The sequence below is a fragment of the Nannobrachium achirus genome, assembly GCF_963921795.1.
Source record: "Nannobrachium achirus genome assembly, chromosome: 8".
In the NCBI taxonomy this organism is placed as follows: Eukaryota; Metazoa; Chordata; class Actinopteri; order Myctophiformes; family Myctophidae; genus Nannobrachium; species Nannobrachium achirus.
Window position 1 is genome coordinate 44,221,192 of NC_137817.1, and position 25,093 is coordinate 44,246,284.

Genomic DNA, 25,093 nt, shown 5'->3' on the forward strand with positions numbered 1-25,093 from the left:
GAATGTTCATTGTTCATTCCCTTTCTATCCTACTGTTACTGTGCCCACGCACGGCCTTAACCTCACGGCCTTAACCTCTCCTCTCGTCTCCATTGTGCAGGATGATCCCATCGAGCAGCAACGACTTCCTGGTGCGCGACCTAGCGGCGGGCCGCTCCTACGACCTCTGCGTGCTGGCCGTGTTTGACGACGCCGTCACCTCGCTGACCGCCACGCGGCCCCTGGGCTGCCTGTCCTTCACCACTGACACCGAGTTCAGCCAGTGCCAGGCCCTGCACGGCCACTTCCTGGGCGGCACCATGATCATCATCATCGGCGGCATCATCGTTGCCTCGGTGCTGGTGTTCATCATCATCCTGATGATACGCTACAAGGTACGTTGTCGTCGTTGTCGGGGTGGAAACCTTGTATGTCCAAACAAAACCATTTGTTTTTGTATTTATCATTTTCAAAATGATTTAAGATTAGCGGGGGAAAAAAAAGAAACTTGTTTTGTGCGACAGTCTAGTGTGATGAAGCAGGGATTTACTTTGCGAAAAAAAAAATCATACAATCTGAAGATACAAGGTTTCTTGTTTTGTATTTATAATTTAAAAAATGATTTAGGATAGTGAAAATAGCCGATCTACAAGCACACAACGCCTTGCATCGCAAGGCGTTGTGTGTGCATTTAGATTGGCTATTTTCACTCGTTTTGTATGACAGTCTTGTATGATGAAGCAGGGCTTTACTTTGCGAAAAAAACATACAAATCTGAAACTTGGAGCTTTTGGAGGTTTGGAGGTTTCTGCCCAACAGTGACACTATTCAACCTGTTCTGTTGTATTGCTCAGCATGTTTCTTCACTATACCGTCCATCCGTGCCTAACAGAAACAAACTTTACAGTATTACACGGATTGCTTCCAAGATCATCGGACTTCCCACACCCACACTTGCCGATATGATCAATAAGGCCATCACACGCTTAGCACTTTCAATAACAAATTAACACTGATCATCCTCTGTGTCGCTACTTCGACCTCATGCCATCGGGGCAAAGGTACAGAACCTTGAAGTGGCACAAGGATCGTTTTAGCAGGTGTTTTGTCCCCTCTGCCATCGCTGCACTAAACCAACTGCCTCGCCCCTGTCGATCTTCTGTGTACAGTGGGGACCTCATGATCTGTCTTTGTGATATGTTGTTATGTGTTATATGTTGATGTGTTGTTGTTGTAATTGTTTTTGAACAGACTTGTGAAGACAAATATCCCTTCAACCAGCTATCCCCGACTAAGGATTTGTATAGTCGACTATGATTTTAGTCATTGTGTTGATAGTCGAATATTAGTCGAATGGCCCGTTTTTTTTTTTTTTTTTTTTTTTTACCCCTTTCTTTTACAATGGCGTATAAACAACAGAGGTGAAACACTCATTTAAATAGCATGTCTTTTTGACTTTTGTTTTAATAGATAACTCATTCATTATTTAAGCCAAGGTTTATTATCATGGCCTTATAAGAATAGTAATACAGCAATAACAACAACGAAATAATATCTCTAAAATAAATAAAGTAACTAAATAATATAAGGCGAATTAAATAACAAAATACTAAAATAAGTAGGCCTATAGCAGGTGTAAAGTTGATTCACTTAGAAGCTAAAGCCCCAGACTCCGATGTCTGTGTGTAACAGCCATGCAACTACTGTATAAGGCGATGCGGTCGCCGGTCACACATTTCTATAGGCTCTGCCCGACACCAATATCTGTGTAACATCCATACGTGCATCTATCCACGAGACGCTGCACAGCCTGCGCTGAGCCTGACAGAGAGACAGCGATTGGATTTTACAAAACAGACCCCGTAACTCGTCGGGGAGAAAGAGGAAAGGAGAGCTTAAAACACAACTCTAGTGCTGTTATGTTGATGGCATAGGTTTATTGCCGATCTGCAAGCTCAAAACGTGACCGTTCGCGTCGCTTTTGGGAGTATGGACATTACATAAGGGACTTAAGCCAACTTACTTTTATCAAGTGATCTGACATGTTGCTCGCTGTAGAGTGGTAGGTCATAGCCAGATCCTGCATCTTAATTTAGTTTTGTCCTCTACTTGTTCAAAGTGACGGAGCCTGATGAGTGTTGTTAACACAGCACAGCTGTGCAGGTTCTGTGGATTCTACGCAATGCACACACACAGACAGGGCTGTGCCTCATTGATTGATTGAAAGCAGCCAGTAGGCTATGCATGTTTTATTGCGAGAAACCAAAGTATATGTTAAATCATCGGACATTAACACATCTGGTGCCAACCCCGAGTTTCCCGAGTTTGTAAAGGTACTACCGCTGTGCCAACCCCGAGTTTCCCGAGTTTGGGCCGTTTTTGAAAAAAAAATTAGGCATGATCGTGATCGCGAAATTGCATGTTTAACCCCCATACCAACCCATTCTTTCAAACATTGCAGCCATGTTTGTTTACATCTGAAGAAAACATAATGGCTGATAAATCATGAATGCCTGAACGGATTTCCAAGCGGATTATTTTGTTTGAAAGCTGTGAACAGTGTGCACACCAGGCGCGGTTCTAGCCCTGAGCAGTAGGGGGTGCTATAGGGAGCTCGGTCCACGTGCACGTGCACAGCGCGTGCACGTGCACGTGGAGCGCACGTGGAGCGCACGTGGAGCGCAGCGCGCACGCGAAAATTGGCGGTTTTTCGCGGATTTGATCGCATTTTATTCGGGTTTCCGCGGTTTATTTCTTTGCTAAACAATCGGGAACGGCACACTACACTTTCCCTTTGCCTCTCCACATGCACCAGCCAGCAAGATAGTCTATAGTAGATGGAATTCTTGGTACCAACACTCCAACAGACAGACAACACCAGTGTCATATAATCATTCAGTTCCAAAAGCTTTTCAGTTAATCTACTTAATTTTACACCACTTTGTCTACTACAGCAAGCATGATGGTATTGCTTCCCAAACGTTTTAGCCCGTGAACCAAGAGAAACTAAACCCAAACAAGTAGAAGTGAAAATAGCCAATCTACAAGCTCACAACGAGTCGCTTCGCGCTGCGTTGTGAACTTCTAGATCTGCTATTTTCGATTTAATTAACATTTGTCTCAGCGGACAACTTTTGACATCAAGAAAAGAGTTCGGCATAGGCAAGCTGCAGCAGCAGTCAAGTGTAGGCCTACTCACCATCCAGAAGAATTAGATTCCAAAACCAGTTGACAACAATCAACAGCAGAGCAGCATATGTTTATCCATTTATCCATCATAATCCATGTTTGGTGGTGATCTTGTACAGTTTCCATAACATCTCCTCATAAAGAACTTCAATTGAGTGTATAATGTTTCTTTTATATGGGTTGTAAGTTGTCCTCCTGCGTGCCTTCGAGGCGTTGTGAGCATGTAGATCGGCTATTTTCATACTTCCCATGGACCAGTCAGTGCGCATTGCAAGATGACGCTGAAATGGACTGCAGACTGTCTTCTCTCTCTCTCCCCCCAGCGCCCCCGTTCGCAAATTAATGTGTAGGCTAAACTGTTCTGATAATACAAATTGTTTTGGCTGTCCATTCATTCATCATGTATAACTTAAACTGCGCGCTAGTAGGCTATTCCAAACCAATGCAGCTTAACATAACAAACCGACAACTAGGGCCAACCCAGCAACAACTATCGTTTCCTGTCTTACTTTCACAATAAAGTGTCTCCCGCTTACTTCCCAATGCAGCTTATTTCACGCAGGTTATTATTAACAGGAAACAGTGTAGCTTAACCCGTGTGTTTTTGTGCAACCAAGCGTGCATGGGAGAGAGAGTGATGAGGGTGAGAGAGAGAGAGACATTGAGAAACAGAGAGAGAGAGAGAACTCAGAGAAGTGCCGTTTTTTCTCCGTCTGACCGTCTCTCTCCCGATTTTGCTAGCCCCGAAAACTACTGGTGCTAGTCAGGAAAATAGTGGTGCTTAAGCACCAAAAGCCTCCGCCTAAATCCGTGCCTGGTGCACACACGTGGTGCATCAGCTAGGCATGGGCGTGCACTTTTTACACAATTGCGCAATTACATGGAAGTCTATGGTAACCATGGCAACGTGGGACATTGAAGAGAAAAAATCATAGCAACATAAGTGTTAAGCACCCCAACGGATATATACAGCGATCATACTTTTAATCGTTTCATAATGATTAAAGCTAATTAAATTTCCGGGAACGACAGGCATCGCAGAGAGGTACAGCGGGAAATCCCCGGTTTCGACGGGGATCGCAGAGTATGAGTTAAGAGCTTCTGGGGGGTCCCTAGAACAACATTGAGATGGGGGTCCGCGGCCAAATACATGTCCTTGACATGAAAAAGTTTGAGAACCACTGATTTAGAAGAAGGATTTAGAAGACATTTATAGAATCTGTTCCGAAATATTCAAAGAATATTCAAAGATTTTCATGATCTTTATAGTTAAAGCATAACATAATGGGTAAAGTAATAATGTATAATAATGTGTTCCAGGTCTTAATGCGTATTATGATTATATTATCAGGTCTACAACCACCACGGCGGAGGAGCGGGCCAGGGGAAAGGCGGCGGCGGCATCGCGCCGTCGGCGTCCATGCCGAGGCCACAGAGCAACGGACAGGGCGGGGGAGGGGGAGGGGGAGGAGGACAGGCCCACCACGCCCTCCCTCGCTCCGCCTCCAAAGTGACTGACGGCCCGGACGACCAGCCGTGCGGGGCCATGTCGCCGTGCGGCACCCAGAGGGACACCGTGGCGCTGGTGCAGCAGGAGGAGGGGGAGAGCGGCGGCGGCGGCAGGCGCTTTGGCGCCGGCATTCTGGCGAGGACTGACTCGCTGGCTGGCGAGGAGCTGCTGTCGCCCAGCTCCAAGGCCCAACGCCTCGCCTCCAGGGTCGCCATCGAGATGAAGAGCAGAGGCTCCTCCTCCCCCGTCGCCAAAGAGCCCACCTCTCCCAAAGAACTGGCAGGTAAACAGGGAGAGAGGAAGGGAAAGGGGGGGCAGGTGCATTGTTTTTTCCTCGATACAATTTAGATAGTATAAGAAAAAATAAAGACTCAGATGCAAATGTATGTACGCACGCACACACACACACACACACACACACACACACACACACACACACACACACACACACACACACACACACACACACACACATTGTATGAGCGGAGGGAGTCATGCTGAACAGTCAACATTAGCCTACTAACAGCACTGTAGGATCGCTCCGGTGCTTCCAGTCGATTAGACAGCAGAACATAGCTGGGAAAAATGTCCAGAGCACGGGAGGAGAAAGTTAGACACCTGAATTCTAATCTCTGGTGGCTTGTTTGTTTTCGACTTGTACATTTTTTGCGGAAAATATGCCATGAAGTTGCTGAATCTTTATAAGGTTTATGCCTGCAACTGCTAGATTTATTTATTTTCGCGCATATAACATACAGTATGCATGTATTTAATTCAATTTGACCAGAAGCAGGGATAAAACCTATCCCGCACTGGCCATTAAAATGCGCAACGTGGAAAGGGACCTTCTGGCGTAGAACAGACGGCTGCTATGGCAGCAGGTTGATCTATCGAGCACTGATCATTTCCGGTTGCCATTGTCATCTGCCGTCGCCATAGCGTTGCTTAAATTCGCTATTCTCTGCACGTCTCTGAAGAGGTCAGTTCAAACGAGGCCGAGGTGAAAGGAGGTGACGGAGAGGAAGCGATGAGAAGGTTGAGGGAGAATAATGATAGAAGGGGAGGTTAGCGGTGAGAACAGTCCAGCAGAGGGAAAAAAAGGTATACGGTGGGGGGGAAAGTGACAAAGGCACAATTGAGGGGTGTGAAATTGAGCAAGATGACAGGGCTCACTCGGGCTGCCTGAGAGCCAGAGTGAGTGTGAAAGACTGAATAGAATGAAGAACAGTCTAGGAAGGGTGGGGGGGAGGGGAGAGAGAGAGAGAGAGAGAGAGAGAGAGAGAGAGAGAGAGAGAGAGAGAGAGGATGACACTGCTGCTAGGGTGCCGATTCTAAAATTAAAGCACTTAGTGTGTCTGTGTCTGTGTGTGCGTGTGCGTGTGCGTGTGCGTGCGTGTGTGTGTGTGTGTGTGTGTGTGTGTGTGTGTGTGTGTGTGTGTGTTTGTTTCTTTCAGTAGACTACATTGCTTGCATGGGCAGACATTCAGAGGACAGTCATTAGAGGTCATGTTAGACCACAGTCATCTCTGACTATTACAATGGGGTTTTTGTTTGGTTTGGACTCGCCAGCAAAAACCCAGCTTTCCCTGTTGTAGTTGTGCTGTGGGTCTTTTAGATAGATCTAGACAGAAATCCCACAACACACACACACACACACACACACACACACACACACACACACACACACACGCGCACACACACACACACACACACACACACACACACACACACACACACACACACACACACACACACACACACACACAGTGTGGATCAGAGCTTCTTAAACAATTTACTTGCACAGTAAATTACAGTACAGTAAGGTACAGTACAGTGGGGACTGCCCCATAGGTTGGGTTGAACTGAGGTTAGGGTTAGGTTTAGGCATAGTTTTACTTAGGTTAGGGTTAGGGTTAAGGTTAGGTTTAGGTGGTCGGACCAAAGGGTGTTCGACCTAAGGACATGTTACCCAGTACAGTAAGGTACAGTACAGTACAGTAAGGTACAGTAAGGTACAGTACAGTACAGTACAGTAATGTACAGTATGGTACAGTAAGGTACAGTACATACAGTAAGGTACAGTACAGTATGGTACGGTACAGTAAGGTACATTACAGTACAGTAAGGTACAGTACTGTAAGGTAGAGTAAGGTACAGTACAGTACAGTAAGTTACAGTGCAGTAAGGTACAGTACAGTAAGGTACAGTACAGTACAGTACAGTACAGTACAGTACAGTACAGTATAGTACAGTAAGGTACAGTACAGTACAGTGTGGTACAGTACAGTAAGGTACTAAAAGATGACATACGGAGATGACAAGGCTTCTGCCCAACAGTGACAATATACAAAGTGTAATATAATAAGCAATACAGAATGGATAATATAATAGTGACATTGTACAATATCAAAAATGCACCTCAATTTTAGAGATATAGGTTTTCAACAGGCATTTGAAAGGCACTGTCCATGCTGTTTCTCATTTATAAAGGAAGATCGTGGGAGAGTCTAGAGGCTGGTACTGAGAAGCATCCTTTGAATGTGAATTTCATTCTAGACTCTGAAAGAGAACTTTATTGCTGGGTCTATAAGCTCAAGCCTCTCTGTTGCGTAAGGAGTTCTGAGACCACTAATATAGCTGGGGAGCAAGATCTCAGCAAGAACGGTGGTCTCACCTCCCACCATCTGACCAGCACACAAATATTACATCCGTCTTCCCCTTTATTTGAAAAGCCACCTACACTGGACAGTGGATAGGGAGCACAGACCTAAAATAAATAAGGTTATATTAAATGCAATAAAAGTCAATGTTCTTCTGACGAGTTGTTCCATTTCATTAGGAACACCTATTTAGTCCCTTATCCCAAGACCCGAGGCCGATTCTAAATCCTAACATTTATCTGACGTTGCTATATCAATGGTTTCATTCCAAAATTCATATGTATTTGGCCACCGACCCAAGATCTTTCAAAAATAGCAGATCTACAAGCTTATATGCACACCACAAAGTGACGTGCTATTAGCTTGTATACCTGCTATTTTTTAATGTGGTTCTCATGGGTTAACACCAGCTGTACTGGTTCCACATGTGTGTGTTGCACTTAGGAACTCGTCAATTGCGCTGCTGATAAACTTTAACAAGGCTGCCCCCAAAAGCCAAAGGACAAAACAATAGGACAAAGCAATATCTTTTCAAAAAACGATTTCCCTCAGCGTCTTGGAAATTGAATAACCCAGCCACCCCCATACCCCCAATTAACCTTACTTTCTCCTTGGACTCTTTCTCTGGATTTTTGTTATTATATCATACTCTGTGGGGGAAAAGTCCTTCATGAGGTGTTTCTGAGTAATCAATAAGATGTCCTTGGGTCACCCGAGTGTTGCAACATCATTAAAAAGTTGAGGCAAAGCAGGGCACATTTATTTGTATGGTACATTTCGACAGCAGAAGGCAATTCAAAGTGCTTTACCCAAAATATTCAGCATTTAAACACATTATAAAAGGACATTTGATTCCATAGTGCTCAGCAACAACAATCCCAAAAGGGGTTCCCGTTTTGCAGTGTTGTAAAGTAACTAAGTACATTTACTTAAGTACTGCACTTAAAGGAGTAGTTCACCACTTTTCAACCTGTCTTCAAAATAGGTCCTCACTAATGTTCATGATAAAATATCACAATTTTTTTCTACTCAGTCCAAGTCTCATAGGAGAGTTGTGGGAAGTTCAGAATCCATCGTCTTGTGACATCATCATTTTCCAAAAAAAAATGTAATCAATATTTTTGAAAAAATATTTCGATTTTTATTATCACGAGAACAATGGCTTCCACTTTAAAATTGCAACTTTTCAGGAATATAAAGCCTGCAGTTTCTATAAGCTGGATTGGCAATCGATGATGTCACAAGACGATGGGTTTCTGACCTGCCCACAGCCCAAAAAGAAAAATCTATTTTTGAGTGAGGACCAATTATATGAACATAGGTTGAAAAGTGTTGGAGTGCCCCTTTAAGTACATTTTGAGGTATTTGTACTTGACTTGAGTATTTCCAATTTCCAATACCTATACTTCTACTCCACTACATCTCAGATCGAAATATAGTATTTTTACTCCACTACATTTATTTGAAAACTTTAGTTACAAGTTACTTTTCAGATATAAGTTATAATATTTTAAAACATACATTAACCACTTTAGCCATGTTGGATACCTAGGCTGTTCTACAAGCTCACAACACGTCGCATCGCGGCGCGTTGTGAGCTTGTAGATCTGCTATTTTCAAACATTATTGTACTTTTACTTTTGCCACTTTAAGTACATTTTGATGCCAATACTTTCGTACTTTTACTCAGGTACATTTTGAATTACAGATTTTTACTTGTAACGGAGCATTTCTATATAGCAGTATTGATACTTTTACTAAGTAAGGAATATGAGTACTTTTTCCACCACTGCCGTTTGATATTTACAAATAGGGTTTCCTGTCTTAAATGGGATAAAGCAACAGTATCGCTTGCCTGAGGTTAAGTCAAAGTGATGTACAATAGGCTATATGGCATATATTTACAGCAGAAGATAATCTGCAATGATGTTTGAGCATATATTTTCAGACTGAAGACATTCTACTACAACTCTGAAGAATATTATAGGCTTAAAATGTTATATCGTTTGGATGAGCTACAGTGTGAAGATTGTCTTTGTATCTTCTATGACGGTTTTCTGTGTGCAGTTTTCTGGGCTACTGTGCACTGTTTTATATGTTTAAACTAGATCACAACTAGGAAGGAAAATATTTTTCAAATCTGTGTCCATAAGCCAATATTGGCACGAGTTACTTGAAGTTGACTAGATAAAAGTTGGAAAATATCTGTTGAGTGATATTGAAATATTGAATGCAAGCGGATGTGTTTTGGCTGGTAAGCCTTCATCAACGTTGACGTTTGCTTAAATTCCATTTTTTGTTTGCAGGAGAAAATATGGAAATCTGCACATGTTTTCAGACTGAGCTCATTATTTAATGATTTTAAAAGAAAGAAAAGAAGGCAGAGCTTCCTTTTGGGATGTTAAGCAGACCTTGACGGCCCGCTTGTTTGCCTGGAGCGGAGCTGAACAAAGCTCCGTAAAAGCACATGGAGCAGCTTTTTACAGATTACCTTGTGTGCATTAAACAGATACAAAATTGAGTTGTCAAGTCCTGTATATCACAATTTCTAAATCTGACATGACTTTGAGTTGAGGTTCTTTGAATTCTTCTTGCAGTCTTCCATTAGAAGATTTGGCGCTGTGGTTATAGTGCAGGGTCTCTCGAAGTAGGTGCCGTGTGACACAAGTCCAGGGGTGCCACAGGATATTTTGATAATATTTGCAATTGATCATCTCTTCAGTTTAACCACTTACTGTATACTTAGTAAAACAGACCTAACAGAGTTGCACTGTACTTGGTGCATTGTTTTTCAGCCTATATACACCAAGTGTTTTTACCAGCAGATCTACAAGCTCACAATGTGTCACAACGTGATGCGTTGTGAGCTTGTAGATCGGCTGTTTTTGGTGAATGTTACCCCCAGAATAGGGATGCTGGGGTTTAAGTAGCCTGCCCTAACACAGGCAGATTTTGGTCTAGAGGGGCAGATTCGTTCACGGCTGAAAACAGCCGGCGGGATCCTATTGGTTCACCGATCTGTGCACCCGCCCCGTGGCCCGCTCCGCTCCCCATAGCAGACAGCTTAGAGCCCTGATGTAACAACATTTAGAGCGACGCCCCCTGCACTCTGGTTGGTTGGGGGAAATTTCCACTTCCTATGCCAGACATTTCAACAGGTTAGCCCAGGCTTTTCTTTTTGAGCTGAACGCGAATGAAAATAAAAGCCTGTGCACCAAGGCTAGGGTTCAAGTGTTTAAAAGTCAAGTGTTTAAATTCAATCTGTCCTACAAACAAACGGATACTCTCTCAAGTTTTCCTTGTGACATACTGTATCTTAGGGGAAAGATTTAAATATACGTACTGTACCATATGACATGAATGTAAGATGCTAGTATCAATGTAATTCAGGGGTGCCATGGACTAAAACGTCATTTACAGGGATGACCTGAGCCAAACAGGTGGAAAACTTCTATTATAGTGTATGAACAACATGAATCCCAGCAGCATCCTCTGTTGGGGAAGCCACAGCTGAGTGGGTAGAGAGGCCGTCTGGGAGTTGGATGGTCCCTATGGCCCCCCTGTTTGACCAGTCTATGTGTTGAAGTGTACCTGAGCTAGTCCCTAGTAGGTGCTCCCCCAGCACCCAATGCTCCTAATAGGATGGGGACATGCAGAGGATGTATTTAATGTACATGCAGTGGTGGGAAAAGTACTCAATTGTTTTACTTAAGTAAAAGTATCAGTACTGCAACATAGAAATACTCTGTTAAGTAAAAGTCTGGTATTCAAAAAGTACTCATTCTGCAGAAGGTCCCATTTCAAGTTTTCAAATGTATAAAAATCTTTTGAAAATAGCAGATCTGCAAGCTCACAATGCTCATTGTGAGCTTGTAGATCGGCTATTTTCAAATGGCAAAAATAGGCTATATAGGGCTGAATTAGTTACTTTATGTTTGTAATAATTATCACAATCTACAAAGTAACTAGTAACTAAGGTTTCAATTAATTCTAGTACAATGTTTGCCTCTGAGATGTAGTGGAGTAGAAGTAAAAGTACTGAAAACTGGAAATACTCCAGTAAAGTAAAACATACCTAAAAATGGTACAGTACAGTGCTTGAGCACATGTACTAAGTTACTTTCCACCACTGCGTATGTAGGCTACAGTGATAAAGGAGAGAAAATAAGACAATTATGTTGTGTCAAAAAATACAATCTAGAATTTGCCACAGACAAAACCAAGTCTTGACACAGACGCATTTGTCCCTGAACGGATATGCTGATGACCTCAACACTGAAGACCTGTGTTGCAAGTCACCTCTCTCCCTTTGCGTCCCTGTCTACCCACACGATACACTGACAAAAAAAGAATGGTTCTACCGGTATGCTTGAGAGGAAAACTTGAGATGATAAGGTTAAGTTCCTTTCCTTTGTATAAACATAAATAAATGCTGAATACTTCAGGAGAACTTAATGAAATATTAAAAATCAAAGAGGCTTTATTTCAACATGGCTTGAGAGAAACACAAGATGACCAACATGTTTCAGCTGGTCGAGGTCCACTGGCAATTGTGGAGATGTGACAGCAAATGGCAGAATTATCTTGGGGATTCATGTTTTGTTCAAGGCAGTGAACACATGAAACATGAAACATGAAATAAATATGACATGCCATTTTGGATAAAAGGCAAGTAGAGCCAGGCTGCTGAGCAAGAGCGGGATCTTTTGTCTGTAAAAATCTGCACAATGTCTGTAAAAATCTCAAACCCTGTCAGTCTATAAAGGTCACATACTGTAGTTGGCAGTGTTGGGAAAGTTCACTTAAAACATGAACTAGTTCAAGTTCATAGTTCATAATTCCACATTTTGAACTAAAGTCCTTGGTTTCCCCAAATTAACTAACTTAGTTATTTTTTCTTTTTTTAACCATATATTTTTTATATACTTTTGGCTATTGATATATATATATATATATATATATATATATATATATATATATATATATATATATATATATATATATATATATATTTCATATATATTTCATCAAACTTTATATTGAGGTGCCCACAATATTACGTGCCCAGTCTTCCTGCACCCTTTTGTGAAGGCAGAAGAGTTCATGAACGATCGTTCATTGAACGTGTTCGGGTACAACACTGGTAGTTGGTATGTTCTGTAGTTCTGGAGATATCTTATTACAGGATTGTACATGTTCACAAGGACCCCCCCCTCCCCCTCCCCTCCACCCAGGAATAACCGTACTTTTCCTTTTACCTCACTCAGTCCTGTGCCCTTCCCCTTTAAGTCCACTCAGGAAATGGAGGTTTCATTACAGGAGATAAATGGAGAAACCACTTCACACAAGAAGCTTAAACAGCTCAATAGGCCTCCCTTATCAGTGGCTGATAGGTCGCTCAATTGCCCTCTTTGAACGGGCTGAAATGAGATATCAATTGAGCCTAACGCTTATTATACAGATAATAATAAACAGAAATACAGCAACTATCAGCTAGTTAGTGCAGGGGACGTTTTAAGCTCTATGAACTGCAAGGTTTTAAATAATCACACCGGCATGAGTTTTTGATGATGTTGCGCTTCGTGTTAAGTTGCGAGGAAGTATGGATATTCATGATATTTAGACATACAGTAAGGTAAATACATTCCCCCAAAATCAATGTTCTCAGTTGATTTCCAATGGTTTAAAATCATCAGAAAGCTACTTTTATTCCAGATAAAGGTTTTGACAGCCAAGGATGGACTTTTACTATAATACTTTGCAACATCAGACACCCCCTATAGGCTTACGTAATTAACAGTTCCATCCCAATAATCCCCAAAGAGCTTAAGTCAGGCTATATTAACTCTTAGCCAGCCAAAACGCCAAAAATCGCCATTTTGGGGAGGGCTGAGGCAGCCAGATCGCCAAACGTCGCCTTGCTGATCATTTTCTGATTTTTTTGGTATTTTTTGACATTTTTAGAGCTATAAATGACCATTCTAGCTTCATATAAGCTTCAGCAATGATATTCCGATGGAAATGACGTCATCGCCGGAAACCGGAAATCGAGCGTGTCTCCCATGTACACAAGCATATTTTTTTACATTGGAAGCCATTACAGCAACTCCGCTCTATCTCACGTTCAAAACGTCGGATTTTGATCCGGTTTGAAGTCTCTGTGCGTCTATTGGGCATCTAAGGCACATAGTCGATAATTTTTTAAGACAGTCGGGCGCGCGTATGGCGTGCACGGGTCCCGCGCCGTTCCATGCTAACGCTAATGCTATGTGGATGGACTGGTTGCTAATTTGAGGCCTTCTAGCAATCGCCAGAGACCTTAATCGTTGGCGACATCTAGTGTACACTATATAGACTACAGCCTACCAAAATGTCATGCATATAAGGGAGATCTACTGTGACTCTGAAAAATGTATAATATTCCTGGCAGTATAGGCGCAAAAGCATATTGTAAATGGCTGTGTATGTTAAAGATAGACAAAACAGAACAGTGATTAGTGTTGTTTTATTTATATATATTTAAGTTATTTTTTACTCCATTCCCCCTAAACCTGGTACAGTAAGAGGTTCTGTTGTTGTTTCCTAACATCGCTGAGAATTTACGCATGCATTTGAGTATTGAGGATACAGTAACCTGTGGGGAATCCCATCTGTTATTATGATTAATGCAATATGCATCATGCATACAGCACTCACATTTAGAATACTTTTACAACATACATTAATTCAACCACATTACCCGTTTTGAACAAATCACCCACTGCCAAGATTAATTTGTGATTTAGCAAATACTTTCCAATACTGTCAGCTCCTACAGCCAAGAACTGATTCCCTATAGTCTCACGTTGCCAGGCGATTGCTAGTTGCTAGAACAGTGGCGAGAACAGAAGCTAGCAAACCTCATCGCCCTGATATGAATGACAGGCCCACAAATGCAGTTTCCTTTTTTTTTAATTCTCTAATTGTTTCCGCACAGTTTTTGCAACAAAGGCTGTGAGATAAGAGATTGTCCTCTGTCTCTATCGAGTGAAGTGCTTAAAGACGGTCTCATGAGTCTGCTAACCCGCCCAGAGGGTAAATGCCTCACTCAAGCCAATGAGCTGTGGAAGACAGAGATGGAATATCTGACACTGACCTTTTGTTCTAGCTACCAGGTATTCATCAGAGCATTGAAGACAGACACCCTAGATTAGGAATGCTGTGAAAATGTCTTGTGAGATGTGCAAGTCAAGCGTGACAAACATCTGCACAAGTTCCATACATTTTGTTTAGAGTAAATGATAATTCGGTACGCTGTCTATTCACTCCTTAAACTTTTTTTGTATGCCTTTATTGAGAGCCATAGACAGTAGGCTAACATGAAATGGGGGAGAGAGATGGGGAGTGAAATGCAGCCATTGGGATCGGGACTCAAACCTGCAACACACTGTCAGACTACACTGAACCTATAGGTGCCTGGACCACTGCGCCACCGGCCCAGGCCACAACATAGGCCTTTTACTTGGGCTTTTTAGCTTTGTTTACAACCCTGCAGGTGTCTAGGAGTTAGGGAAGCGACAAGCTGCCGGTGTAGTCATCACTGCTGTTCATTGTTTGGTTGGTTAATTAAACAGGAGTTAAAGATAGCCAGCACAACAATTAAACCCATAACAATCCCCCGTTAAACCCAGTAAACTACACTATTACACTTGTAGCACTAACAAGATAATGGCTGTACAAATAACACAACAGCCCACAGCCCAAGTCCCCCAACTGCTCTAATCTCTGGATGCTGCTATATTTGTGCTGGCTGGTCTCAGTGGAAGGGCTCTGCTACACTAAATGGAAAGGAGACAACATGTTCCCAGTGTTTTAAAGGTTTTGTAAGAATTAAGAAATTGCCAAACTAGCCATAATAATACAATAAAAAGGTCTACACAACATTTTGACATCACAATACAGGTGGGAAACATATTTTCTCCATCATAGTGTTCACTATGTTGACTTTTTTTCCCCTACTGTATTTCCAAATTCCTTTCAAAGCTTGTCTACTCGCATCCTAAAGGATTCATATACAAAACGTGGTTCTTTTAAAACTTTGTAAAAGTGTAGTCACCAGCTGTTCATGTATTCACATCTTCTCAGGAATGGTGGTTGTCTCTCACTCTTCAAATTTAGTTTTGTCTTAAAAAACGCTGCCGCTTGGCCCACAAACGAGCCCACAAACGAGGATATTGCCTATTGTGAGTTTGTTTGGGGCCACGGAGAGAGAGAATCACAGGCTGTGGACGGAGCGCGGTGTGTTTTACAGCCTGCTGCATTGCAGAGAAAGCCAGCATTGATCTGATCACAGTGGAAGCTGCAGTGAGTCAGAACGCCTCAGGACCTTTACGACTGACACACACGCATACGCTTTAACTCTAGTCAAATATTATGAGACAAACAACCAAACATATGTTTGGTTATAACCCCGGGGATAGATTTTTTGGTAGCGTTCGACGGGAGGCAGAAAGAGGTTTACGGTGTTTACTGAAAATGCGGAAGAGTTAGATTACAGTACCAGTACCTCACAAGACAAATGATCAATACTCTAAATTATGGGAATAATAATGATAATAATAACCTGGCTTCATTGCAAGCACTGTTCCTGTCCTCTGGAGCTTGCAATCCAGTATCTAGTTCTATTGTGTGCCAGGCTTTGCAAGAGTCTGTTATTAACTTGTAAGAGTGGGTCGTGTGAAATTAATTATTTAGACTGTTCAAGGCTTAATCCGGGATTGTTTTGAATATACTGTATGCATTATGGTTGTATAATTAACATGCGCCCCCCACCGCCCCCTTTTTTTTTAATCCAATTCAGTTATGCCTTTTTTGCAATTTACCGCCCCAATCACTGATTGTGCCTCCTTCACAGACAGAGATGAGAAGCCCAACCAACCATGGTATAGTTATCACAGAATCCACAGCACTATTACAATAAGATTAGGATCAGAGTTGAAGTGCAATGTAAAACTGAAATTTAAGAATTGTGTGTGTGTGTGTGTGTGTGTGTGTGTGTGTGTGTGTGTGTGTGTGTGTGTGTGTGTGTGTGTGTGTGTGTGTGTGTGTGTGTGTGTGTGTGTGTGTGTGTGTGTGTGTGTGTGTGTGCGTGCGTGCGTGCGTGCGTGCGTGCGTGCGTGCGTGCGTGCGCGCGCGCGCGCGCGTGCGTGCGTGCGTGCGTGTGCGTGTGCATGTTTTTTTCCCAATGGCCCATACCTGACCCGGTAGCCTGTCCGGCCTCCATGTTGCTCAATCTATCATCCCTCCTGTCTGTGTCATCCCTCGCTCCCCAACTCATTCTTCACCTCTTTCAGATCTCTCCATCCCTCATCCCTTCTTTGTTGTCTACTTTCTGCACTTTCCTCTCTCCCTAAAAATCCCACAATACTGAGTCACTCTTATCACTGTTCACACGCACGCACGCACGCACGCACTCACACACACACACACACACACACACACACACACACACACACACACACACACACACACACACACGTGTGTGTCCTCAGAATTCCAGGTATCAATATTTCTTACTATACCTCCCCTTCTCTCTCTCTTCCCCTCACTCATTCTCATGTGCTTTCAATGTCTCTCTCTCTCTCCGTCCCCCATCCACCCTTTTCTCCCTCAGTCTCACCATCGTGCTCGGCAGCAGGTGACAGGCGGCCTCGCAGTGAATGGAGCGCCTTTCAGATCTGAAGGTCTCTTGGAGAGCAGCAGCGGCGCCACACAGACCCAGAGTAATGGCACGCCCAACTCACTCTGTTTACTGCCTCCCGTTCCCCTCCTAGAGTAACGACACGCCCAATAGGCCAGGGGTTCTCAACCTGTAGGTCGGGACCAAATTATTTTGGGGGGTCCCCAGATGATTAGCTTAGTGTGCGACGTTGTTTTCTCACTCAACAGTAAGCAAACCAACATAAAGTTTAAGTGTATAGAGGGGTATCGGCACATTTCTAAAGTGACAATTTAAGGACCTTTTAATACCTCTAAAATGACAAATTAAACATTGGCCAAATAGTCAAATATTAGAGGCAGAAATTGTGGAAATAGCCGATCTACATGCTTGTAGATCTGCTATTTCACAATAGAACCGTGTTATACAAAATGTAATGCCTCAGCTCTTAGTGCTCGTCAGGGTGGGGGGTCCCCAATTAAAATATGATTATTTTGGGGGTCGCAGCCTGAAAAGGTTGAGAACCACTGCAATAGGCTATATGCACAGCAGCCATTTCGGAGAGAAGTTGGGTCTCTTCTCACTTCCTTCATAGGCGTTACCAATAAAACTAATGAAGGCTCTGTTCCATTCGGTTCTATCTGTTGATATTGTGCACGTTGGCTCACTGGAAACTCTCTGCTACACCAGTGGATCTCAAAGTGTGGTCCAGGGACCCTCATGGTTCCTTGGGGGTTCCAAATGACTCCTTAAAAGGTGTGTAACTCTGAGAGTGTACAAATGGAACCAAATGGACCCGTAAGGGTCAATTTTGGTTCAATTTGTACACTCTCAGAGTTATGGGTACTTGAAATAAAATGTTTGTGAACCACTGTGCAGTCTGTGCTACATGAAATGGAACAGAGCCTTCATTAGTATCATTGGTAACACCTTTGAAGGAAGTGACACGGAAAGAGACCCAACTTCTCTCCAATATGGCTGCTGTGCATATAGCATATTCTCCCCACTCCGTCTCCTGACCCCTCTCTCCATCATTATCATACATACATAGTAATGACACCATATATACCGAGTAATGACACCATATACTGTACCGGTACACGTAGACCAAGACAAAAATAGCAAGACTCACTCTCCGGTTTACTTCCTGTGTCCGCGTGAAGTGGGCTGACACTTCACGCGGTATGTATGTATGATAATGATATGGGCTTAATATTAATATGTCATCAATATTAAGGGAGCTCCATATATGGGCATAAAAGGGATTATGTTAGTGTGGTTGCATGCTGAAAATAGCCTTTTAAGAGACGGAAAGCAGGTTGGAGTCTACTGTATATTGGAGAGTGAACGTGAACACAGCTTCTGAACATTTCTTTAACACATTGACCGCCATTTTAACATACCTCCGTACTCCCACCTGCCATTCGTCTCCATAGACTTCCATGTAATTGGGTGTGCACGGATCATGCACACCCATGCCTAGATAATGCACCACGTGTGTTCACATTGCTCACAGCTTTCAAACAAAAAAATCCGAATGGAAATCCGTTCAGGCATTCATGAGATAACAGCCACTATGTTTAACAAAGATGGCTGCCAAAATGGCTGCCATGCTTGAAAGATGGGGTTGCTATGGGGGTTAAACATGCAATTTCGCGATTGCTATCATGCCTACTCCATTTTTGGGGGTCAAAAAAAAAATTGAATTTTTTTTTTTTTTTTTTTTTTTTTAAATTCTCGGGACTATCGGGCCTGGCGGGGAAAGACATTGGAATAATCTCGGGACTATCGGGCCTGGCAGGGAATGAGTTAACTCATTGACTGCCAAGGCACGAGTTTCACGAGTTATTACAGTACTCCCAGGCTGCCACAGCCCGAGTTTCCCGAGTTGGAAGCCATTTTGAAAAAAAAAAAAAAATTTTTTTTTTTTTTTTTCAATTTTTTTTTTTATAAAAACATTTCTAAAAATGCCTCAAATGTATTAGGCATGATCGCAATTGCGAAATTGCATGTTTAGCCCCATAACAAACACATCTTTCAAAATGTCAAAAATGGCTGTTTTGTCTGACTTTGAAGGCTTGTATCTCATGAATGCCTGAACGGATTTCCAAGCGGATTTTTTTGTTTGAAAGCTGTTAAAAAGTACTACACATATGGTGCATGATCTAGGCATGGGCGTGCACGATCCGTGCACTAAAAATTGATCCGTGCACTAGAAATTTGGAAGGTGGCAGTGTTTGTTTTGTCTGACTTTGAAGGCTTCTATCTCATGAATGCCTGAACGGATTTCCAAGCGGATTTTTTTGTTTGAAAGCTGTTAAAAAGTACTACACATATGATGCATATATGGTGCATGGGCGTGCACGATCCGTGCACTAAAAATTGATCCGTGCACTAGAAATCTAGGATAGTGGCAGTCTGGTACTTGGGGGCCATCTTGAAATGGCATTCAATGAGTTAATGACATAGTTCAATATTGAAAATGGGTGGTCTTCCCCTTTAATATACCTTAGAGGAGTTGTGTGGAAATAAATAAAAAAAATCCCCCCCTTCTGTGTTGCCGAGAACTGGAGGATTGATTTTGGGGTTTGTATTGTAAAGTACAATGTGTACTTCAGATCTGAAATGTCAAGTTGTAATTTGCAATACAAACCCCAAAATCAATCCTCCAGTTCTCTGCAACACAGAAGAGGGGGAACTTTTTTTTATTATTTCCACACAACTCCTCTAAGGTATATTAATGACATAGTTCAATACTGAAAATGGGTGGTCTTCCCCTTTAAACCATACATGAGCAACTGACGGCCCGGGGCCACATGCGGTCCCCACCTTCATTTAATGCGGCCCGCAGGTTAATATCGGAATGCTGATATATTATTGATTTCAGCTGTTACAATTCCAACCATGCAACATGACCCGCATTAATTACTTCAGTCCAATTTATGTCCAATGTATTTGTATTTTAAGTTCAGGTCAGGTACATGCATACATACATATACATATACACCCACACACTGTAGAGCCACTCCTCATTATTTCGCTCACCTCTCCCTACTTTATCACCCCATCTGTGCATTCATCAGCCTGGTAGAAAGGAAAGGAGGAGAGAGGAGAGACGGATGATGCAGGAAGAGACAGCGGAGGGAGGGGTGGAAGGCATGTGATGGATGAGTGGAGACGGGGACATTAAGAACACTGTGCTTCATTCTTTTAACTCTCTGACACCAGCGGTTGTGACAGTGGCTGTATATAAATACACTTGTTTCTGACAAACACAGTTAAAGAACTTTTATTTTCTACTGACACTTAAAAAAAAAAAAAACATTTGCTGACAAACACACACACATTACAAATGGCTGCGGTGTGAATATAGTGCTACGGTAAGCACAACTCCCTCACCCATCACGCTGCACTTCCTTGGTTTCCGTCATCTCTGAAGTTTGCTTGTGCTGAGACTGTGCAGGGACAACTTTGTACTGCGTGTCAGCTGAGGTCGGATGCGCAAACATTTTCTACAAAAAATCTTTGAATTAACTTAAAGCGACACTATAGTCAGGGGATATCTTTAAAAGTCCTGGAATAAATTCCTTACCAAAACATTTCTTCACCAATGTGTTTGTAAAGGTGTCTAGTAACACATCCCACAAAGACTGAAATTCAGTTTCCCTAGGAGAATCCGTTACAGCTGATGAAAGTTTGGGGTCCCATTAAATTAACTATACAGGATAAAACACACCAAAATACATATGCTTTAAGTAGCATGTGAGGGGTCAAACTAGGGGTTTTCCATGATTCTGAATCCATTGCAAGCATTTGCTTTGCACGAAAAACATTCCTTGGTGTAAAGGCGGCTCCCCCAAAACTGTGAAAAGTGGAATGGAATGATTGTGAATGGATTCAGAATCATGGAAAACCCCTAGTTTGACCCCTCACATGCTACTTAAATCATATGTATTTTGGTGTGTTTTATCCTGTATACCGTAGTTAATTTAATGGGACTCCAACTTTAATCAGCTGTAACGGATTCTCCTAGGGAAACTGAATTTCAGTCTTTGTGAGATGTGTTACTAGACACCTTTACAAACACATTGGTGAAGAAATGTTTTGGTAAGGAATTTATTCCAGGATTTGACACTATTTCTGAAGATATCACCTGACTATATGGAGTTTGTGAGTTTGGCTCAGCAGAGACTGTTGCTGAGAGGAGGAAGTGCTAAGGCTAAATTCAGGGCAAGAACGTTGCTTAAAAGGAACCCTGGCTAACACATTATAATTAACCTCTATAACTAAAATTTTAAATTAAACACACCTTAAATATACTTAAAACATTTATTTTAGAAATAGTTAATCTTTTACTGAACTCGGACAACACCCGGAATGTATATGCTAATTAAACGTATTTAATTTATTTTTCGATATTCATATTAACCTTAGGAAGTATTATGTTGTTTTTACTGTACATTTTAGTTTTAGAGGGCAATTATAATGTATGTATTTGGCTTGTAATCAGGGATCCTATTATAACAGGCAAAAAAACCTTTTAGAGCATATCCACGGTCATACTGGGAACATAGTTAACAATAAATGCCAAAGAAAATGAAGACATCCGATGTTTGTGTATATTTATGACAAAAGTCCAATCTTAATTATTTCCTGTCAATCTAAAAAACGTCATGCGTGATTACATCAGCAGTTACTAACCATTTTAACTAATAATATTGTGACCCGCTCCTGTCAATCAATCTTCCATCCAGCTATGATTCATTACACTACTGGGCAGTGCTGCTACAGTATCTTGAATGTAAACAGACATTATATTTTTTGAAGCTATACAGTACATAGTCATATGTTTCTGAAGACATTTGAGGCAGGAATTAGGCAGTGCACTAACAGAAACTTGATTCAGCACTGCATTGTTTGATATTCGCCAGGGTTATATGCCCACTTCACACCAGCAGCAGTATTCCGCTTATACTTTCTGAGAAAGCAAGCGGCGAGGACGTTCGGTGTACAGTAGAGAAAAGTTAAACTTTGCAAAAAGGTTTGGGAACCCGGCCTGCATTTAGCAAATAGACAATGAACAACTTTGAATAATGACAACCATATAATTAACAGGCAAACAAAGATTACCCTTTATTTTGAGAACTTTTTAAGGGTACACAGACCAATAATAAAATAGCAAAATAAAATGCAACAGACCTTGTCTGTGGAATTGCGTTGCTAGGGAACAGCTTCGGTCCAAGTTTTTTTTCCTATCGAGTGTTTATGATTATTATCGCGGGATATGGCAGGAAATAAAATTGGACCCATTTAGAATGTTTATGTTCTCAAGTGTGAAAAGGGCTTTAAATGCCAGTATTCTTATGGTGGGCTGTCCCTTTTCAGTATAAGTGACACCTGTTACCACCAGCTGTACCCATTCTGTTTAGTTGCTGTGTTAAACTCCAACACTTGAATTGCACTGTTGATAGACGTTACCGTTACTATTCTCAAAGGACAAATGAGTTTGACAGCTAAGCTTTGTTGTTGTTTCCTGTTATATACTTCATTGACTCTGGTGGTCCCCCAATGGGTCTGTACTTGAACACCTCATTTTTCCAGGCTCACAAATGTGACATTGTGAGATCTGCTATTCTCCCTGAATGTTTAATTTTTTTTTGCCTAGTATTGCCAAATGTTTGTCTATTATGATAGAGGGTGTGACCGTGTGGTTAAGATAAATGAACATAAAATGAGTCAGTACAGTTTACACAATATAATCCACATTAAAACAAGGAAAGTAAGTAGCATTGCAAGATTGTAGATCTGCTATTTTAACTAGTCTGGGACCCGGGCAAAAGTCTAATTTCTCCTTTGGGTCTTGAGCGTGAAAGTTTGGGAACCACAGACATAGATGTGAGCACGATTTCACATTGTCATCGATCAGAGACTGAATTCGTGACCATTTAGTTGTTTCTGTTTTGTTTCTTTGTGCTTTGTTTACTCATCTACACTTTTTCTTAGACTATATAATTATACTAAACCAATTATATAAGCAATCAAAGAATGTTCCCTTATTTCTCATGTGTATTGTGTGAATCTATTGCAGTTGAACTCAACTGTAGACGCCAAATTATGTCAATGGAAGCTACTAATTGCTGCAGTACGATTGAGTTCCCCCAAGTCATCAGTGTGACTTTTCTTTGGTTATACGTTTAGTTTGTTATAATATTTTTGGGATTACCATGATTTTGTGTACTTTTCTTCTGGCATACAATACAGTACTGTGTTGTGAACATTAGATAAAACTTAAATTAGAACAATAGTGGTCTAAATGTATTGCTATCCTAAATGTTAAAATGTTTGGGTTGAAATCATTTTATTTTTCAATGCTGCTACTGTATGCTTTGTCCCATTTACCCTTCCTGTTCTATAACGTCTTATTTTAGAACACTGATGATGCACATGTTCTTTTTCAGAATCCCACTGTTCCCATATCCCAGATTCTCCTTCAGTATTTTTTCCCTAATTCAGGGGTCTTCAATAGGTGGTCCTCAGAGTTGCTACAGGCCAAAAGTGTGATAGGATTATTATTGCGACCATAGGTCGCAAGTTTACTATGAGAAACGTCACAGCTTGTCGGTGTCCATCTGTCTGTCTGTATGTCTGGACGAGTAGACGTGTGCACATTTTTACGGTCTTTGGGTTTGCCGCTCTGACATCATGCTCTGATGTCACTGTGATGTCCGGCACATCTTGTCCACGTATCTGTGTATCTCTGAAGGTCACGCCTGACACTGTGGTTCCCCTGACACATCACTGTGACATCACAGGTGATATCACAGGTGACAACGCCTGTATAAAAGTCCATATATGGGTATTCCCCAGAATCCCTTTTATGCCCATATATGAAGATCCCTGATGTCATCGATATATATCACTGGCCAGATGGCCAAGACATGGCCCATATCTGTGTGGCTGCGGATAGGGATCTCATGTATGGGCATAACATATATTGTATGTTGTGATGTCATGGGAACCACTCTAACAGAATCCCTTTTATGCCTATATATGGAGATCCCTGATGTCATCAATATTAAGCCCATATCTAACAGGACTTCACATGGGAATGCCCTTATATGGAGGAAGACAGCCCATAACTGTGTGGCTGGTTCAGACAGGGATCTCCATGTATGGTCATAAAAGGGATGTTCTAAATTATATACAGTACATGGAGCTTTTAGATTTTTTGATACATTTGAAAACTTGGAAATATGACATTGTGCATGATGAGTACTTTTCCTTTTTGTACTTCATTTTGATACCAATACTGTTCAATACAAGTCCATTTTTAACTCCAGACTTGTTGTACTTGTACTGCTTTGTCCACCACTGTCTAAAATGTCCCACTTCAGACCAGTGATGTGTTTGTTCTCCTCTCTTTCCTGCAGAACCCTGATGCTGTTGTTCTGAGGGGGGAGGAAACCACAGAGATTGGACCACCGCACCACCAAGGACAGCTGGTTTAAACCCTGAGGAACTAAATCCCCCCCCTGTTTACTCCCCCACCCCCTTCACCCCCCACCCATTGTTTCTGTGGAATACCGGGGAGCTAACAGTGCTGACCTGGACCTTATGCGGTGGAGCTAACCCGGGGAGGTGGCCTAGTTTACTATTTTAAATCGTTTCCATCCGGGGTTCTGTCGTTATCGGATAAGGATAACTGTCTATCCCCCGTCCGGTGTCAGTCTGGCTGTTCATTATCCAGTTGCGACCCATTTGCCATTTTTTTCGCTCACTTTGAACAGTGTGACAGAACTGTACAAGACTTAAACAGTAAATAAATGCTCCCCCTTTAAAACAGCATTGAATGGATGCCCTGTGGCTGGAAAAAATATGTACGAAAAAAATATTATAATGCTGCAGAGGCGTCTGGATGTGTCGCAGAATTAATCGAGATGGGAAATATGGAATATGAATAATGCTTTTACACCATCTGGAGAAGCATCGACATAAAATGATTGAAAATGATTGGTGATAAAACTAAAGGAGATAGACAGCTAATAACATTGATGGATA

At 41.9% G+C, this 25,093-nt stretch overlaps 1 protein-coding gene across 1 annotated transcript in view; it reads left to right on the forward strand.

Annotated features, from left to right (window-relative positions):
• LOC308290132 (leucine-rich repeat and fibronectin type III domain-containing protein 1-like protein) overlaps positions 1-24,543 on the forward strand; it is a gene marked incomplete at both ends in the record, with an annotated part of 150,218 nt that extends 125,675 nt beyond the window's left edge. Inside the window, 3 exons of the mRNA XM_080731907.1 lie at positions 101-374; positions 4,520-4,996; positions 24,466-24,543. Coding sequence (XP_080588033.1) covers positions 101-374; positions 4,520-4,996; positions 24,466-24,543 — 829 coding nt within the window. The remainder of the gene's footprint in view (positions 1-100; positions 375-4,519; positions 4,997-24,465) is intronic.
• Between the last annotated feature and the right edge of the window lie 550 nt (positions 24,544-25,093).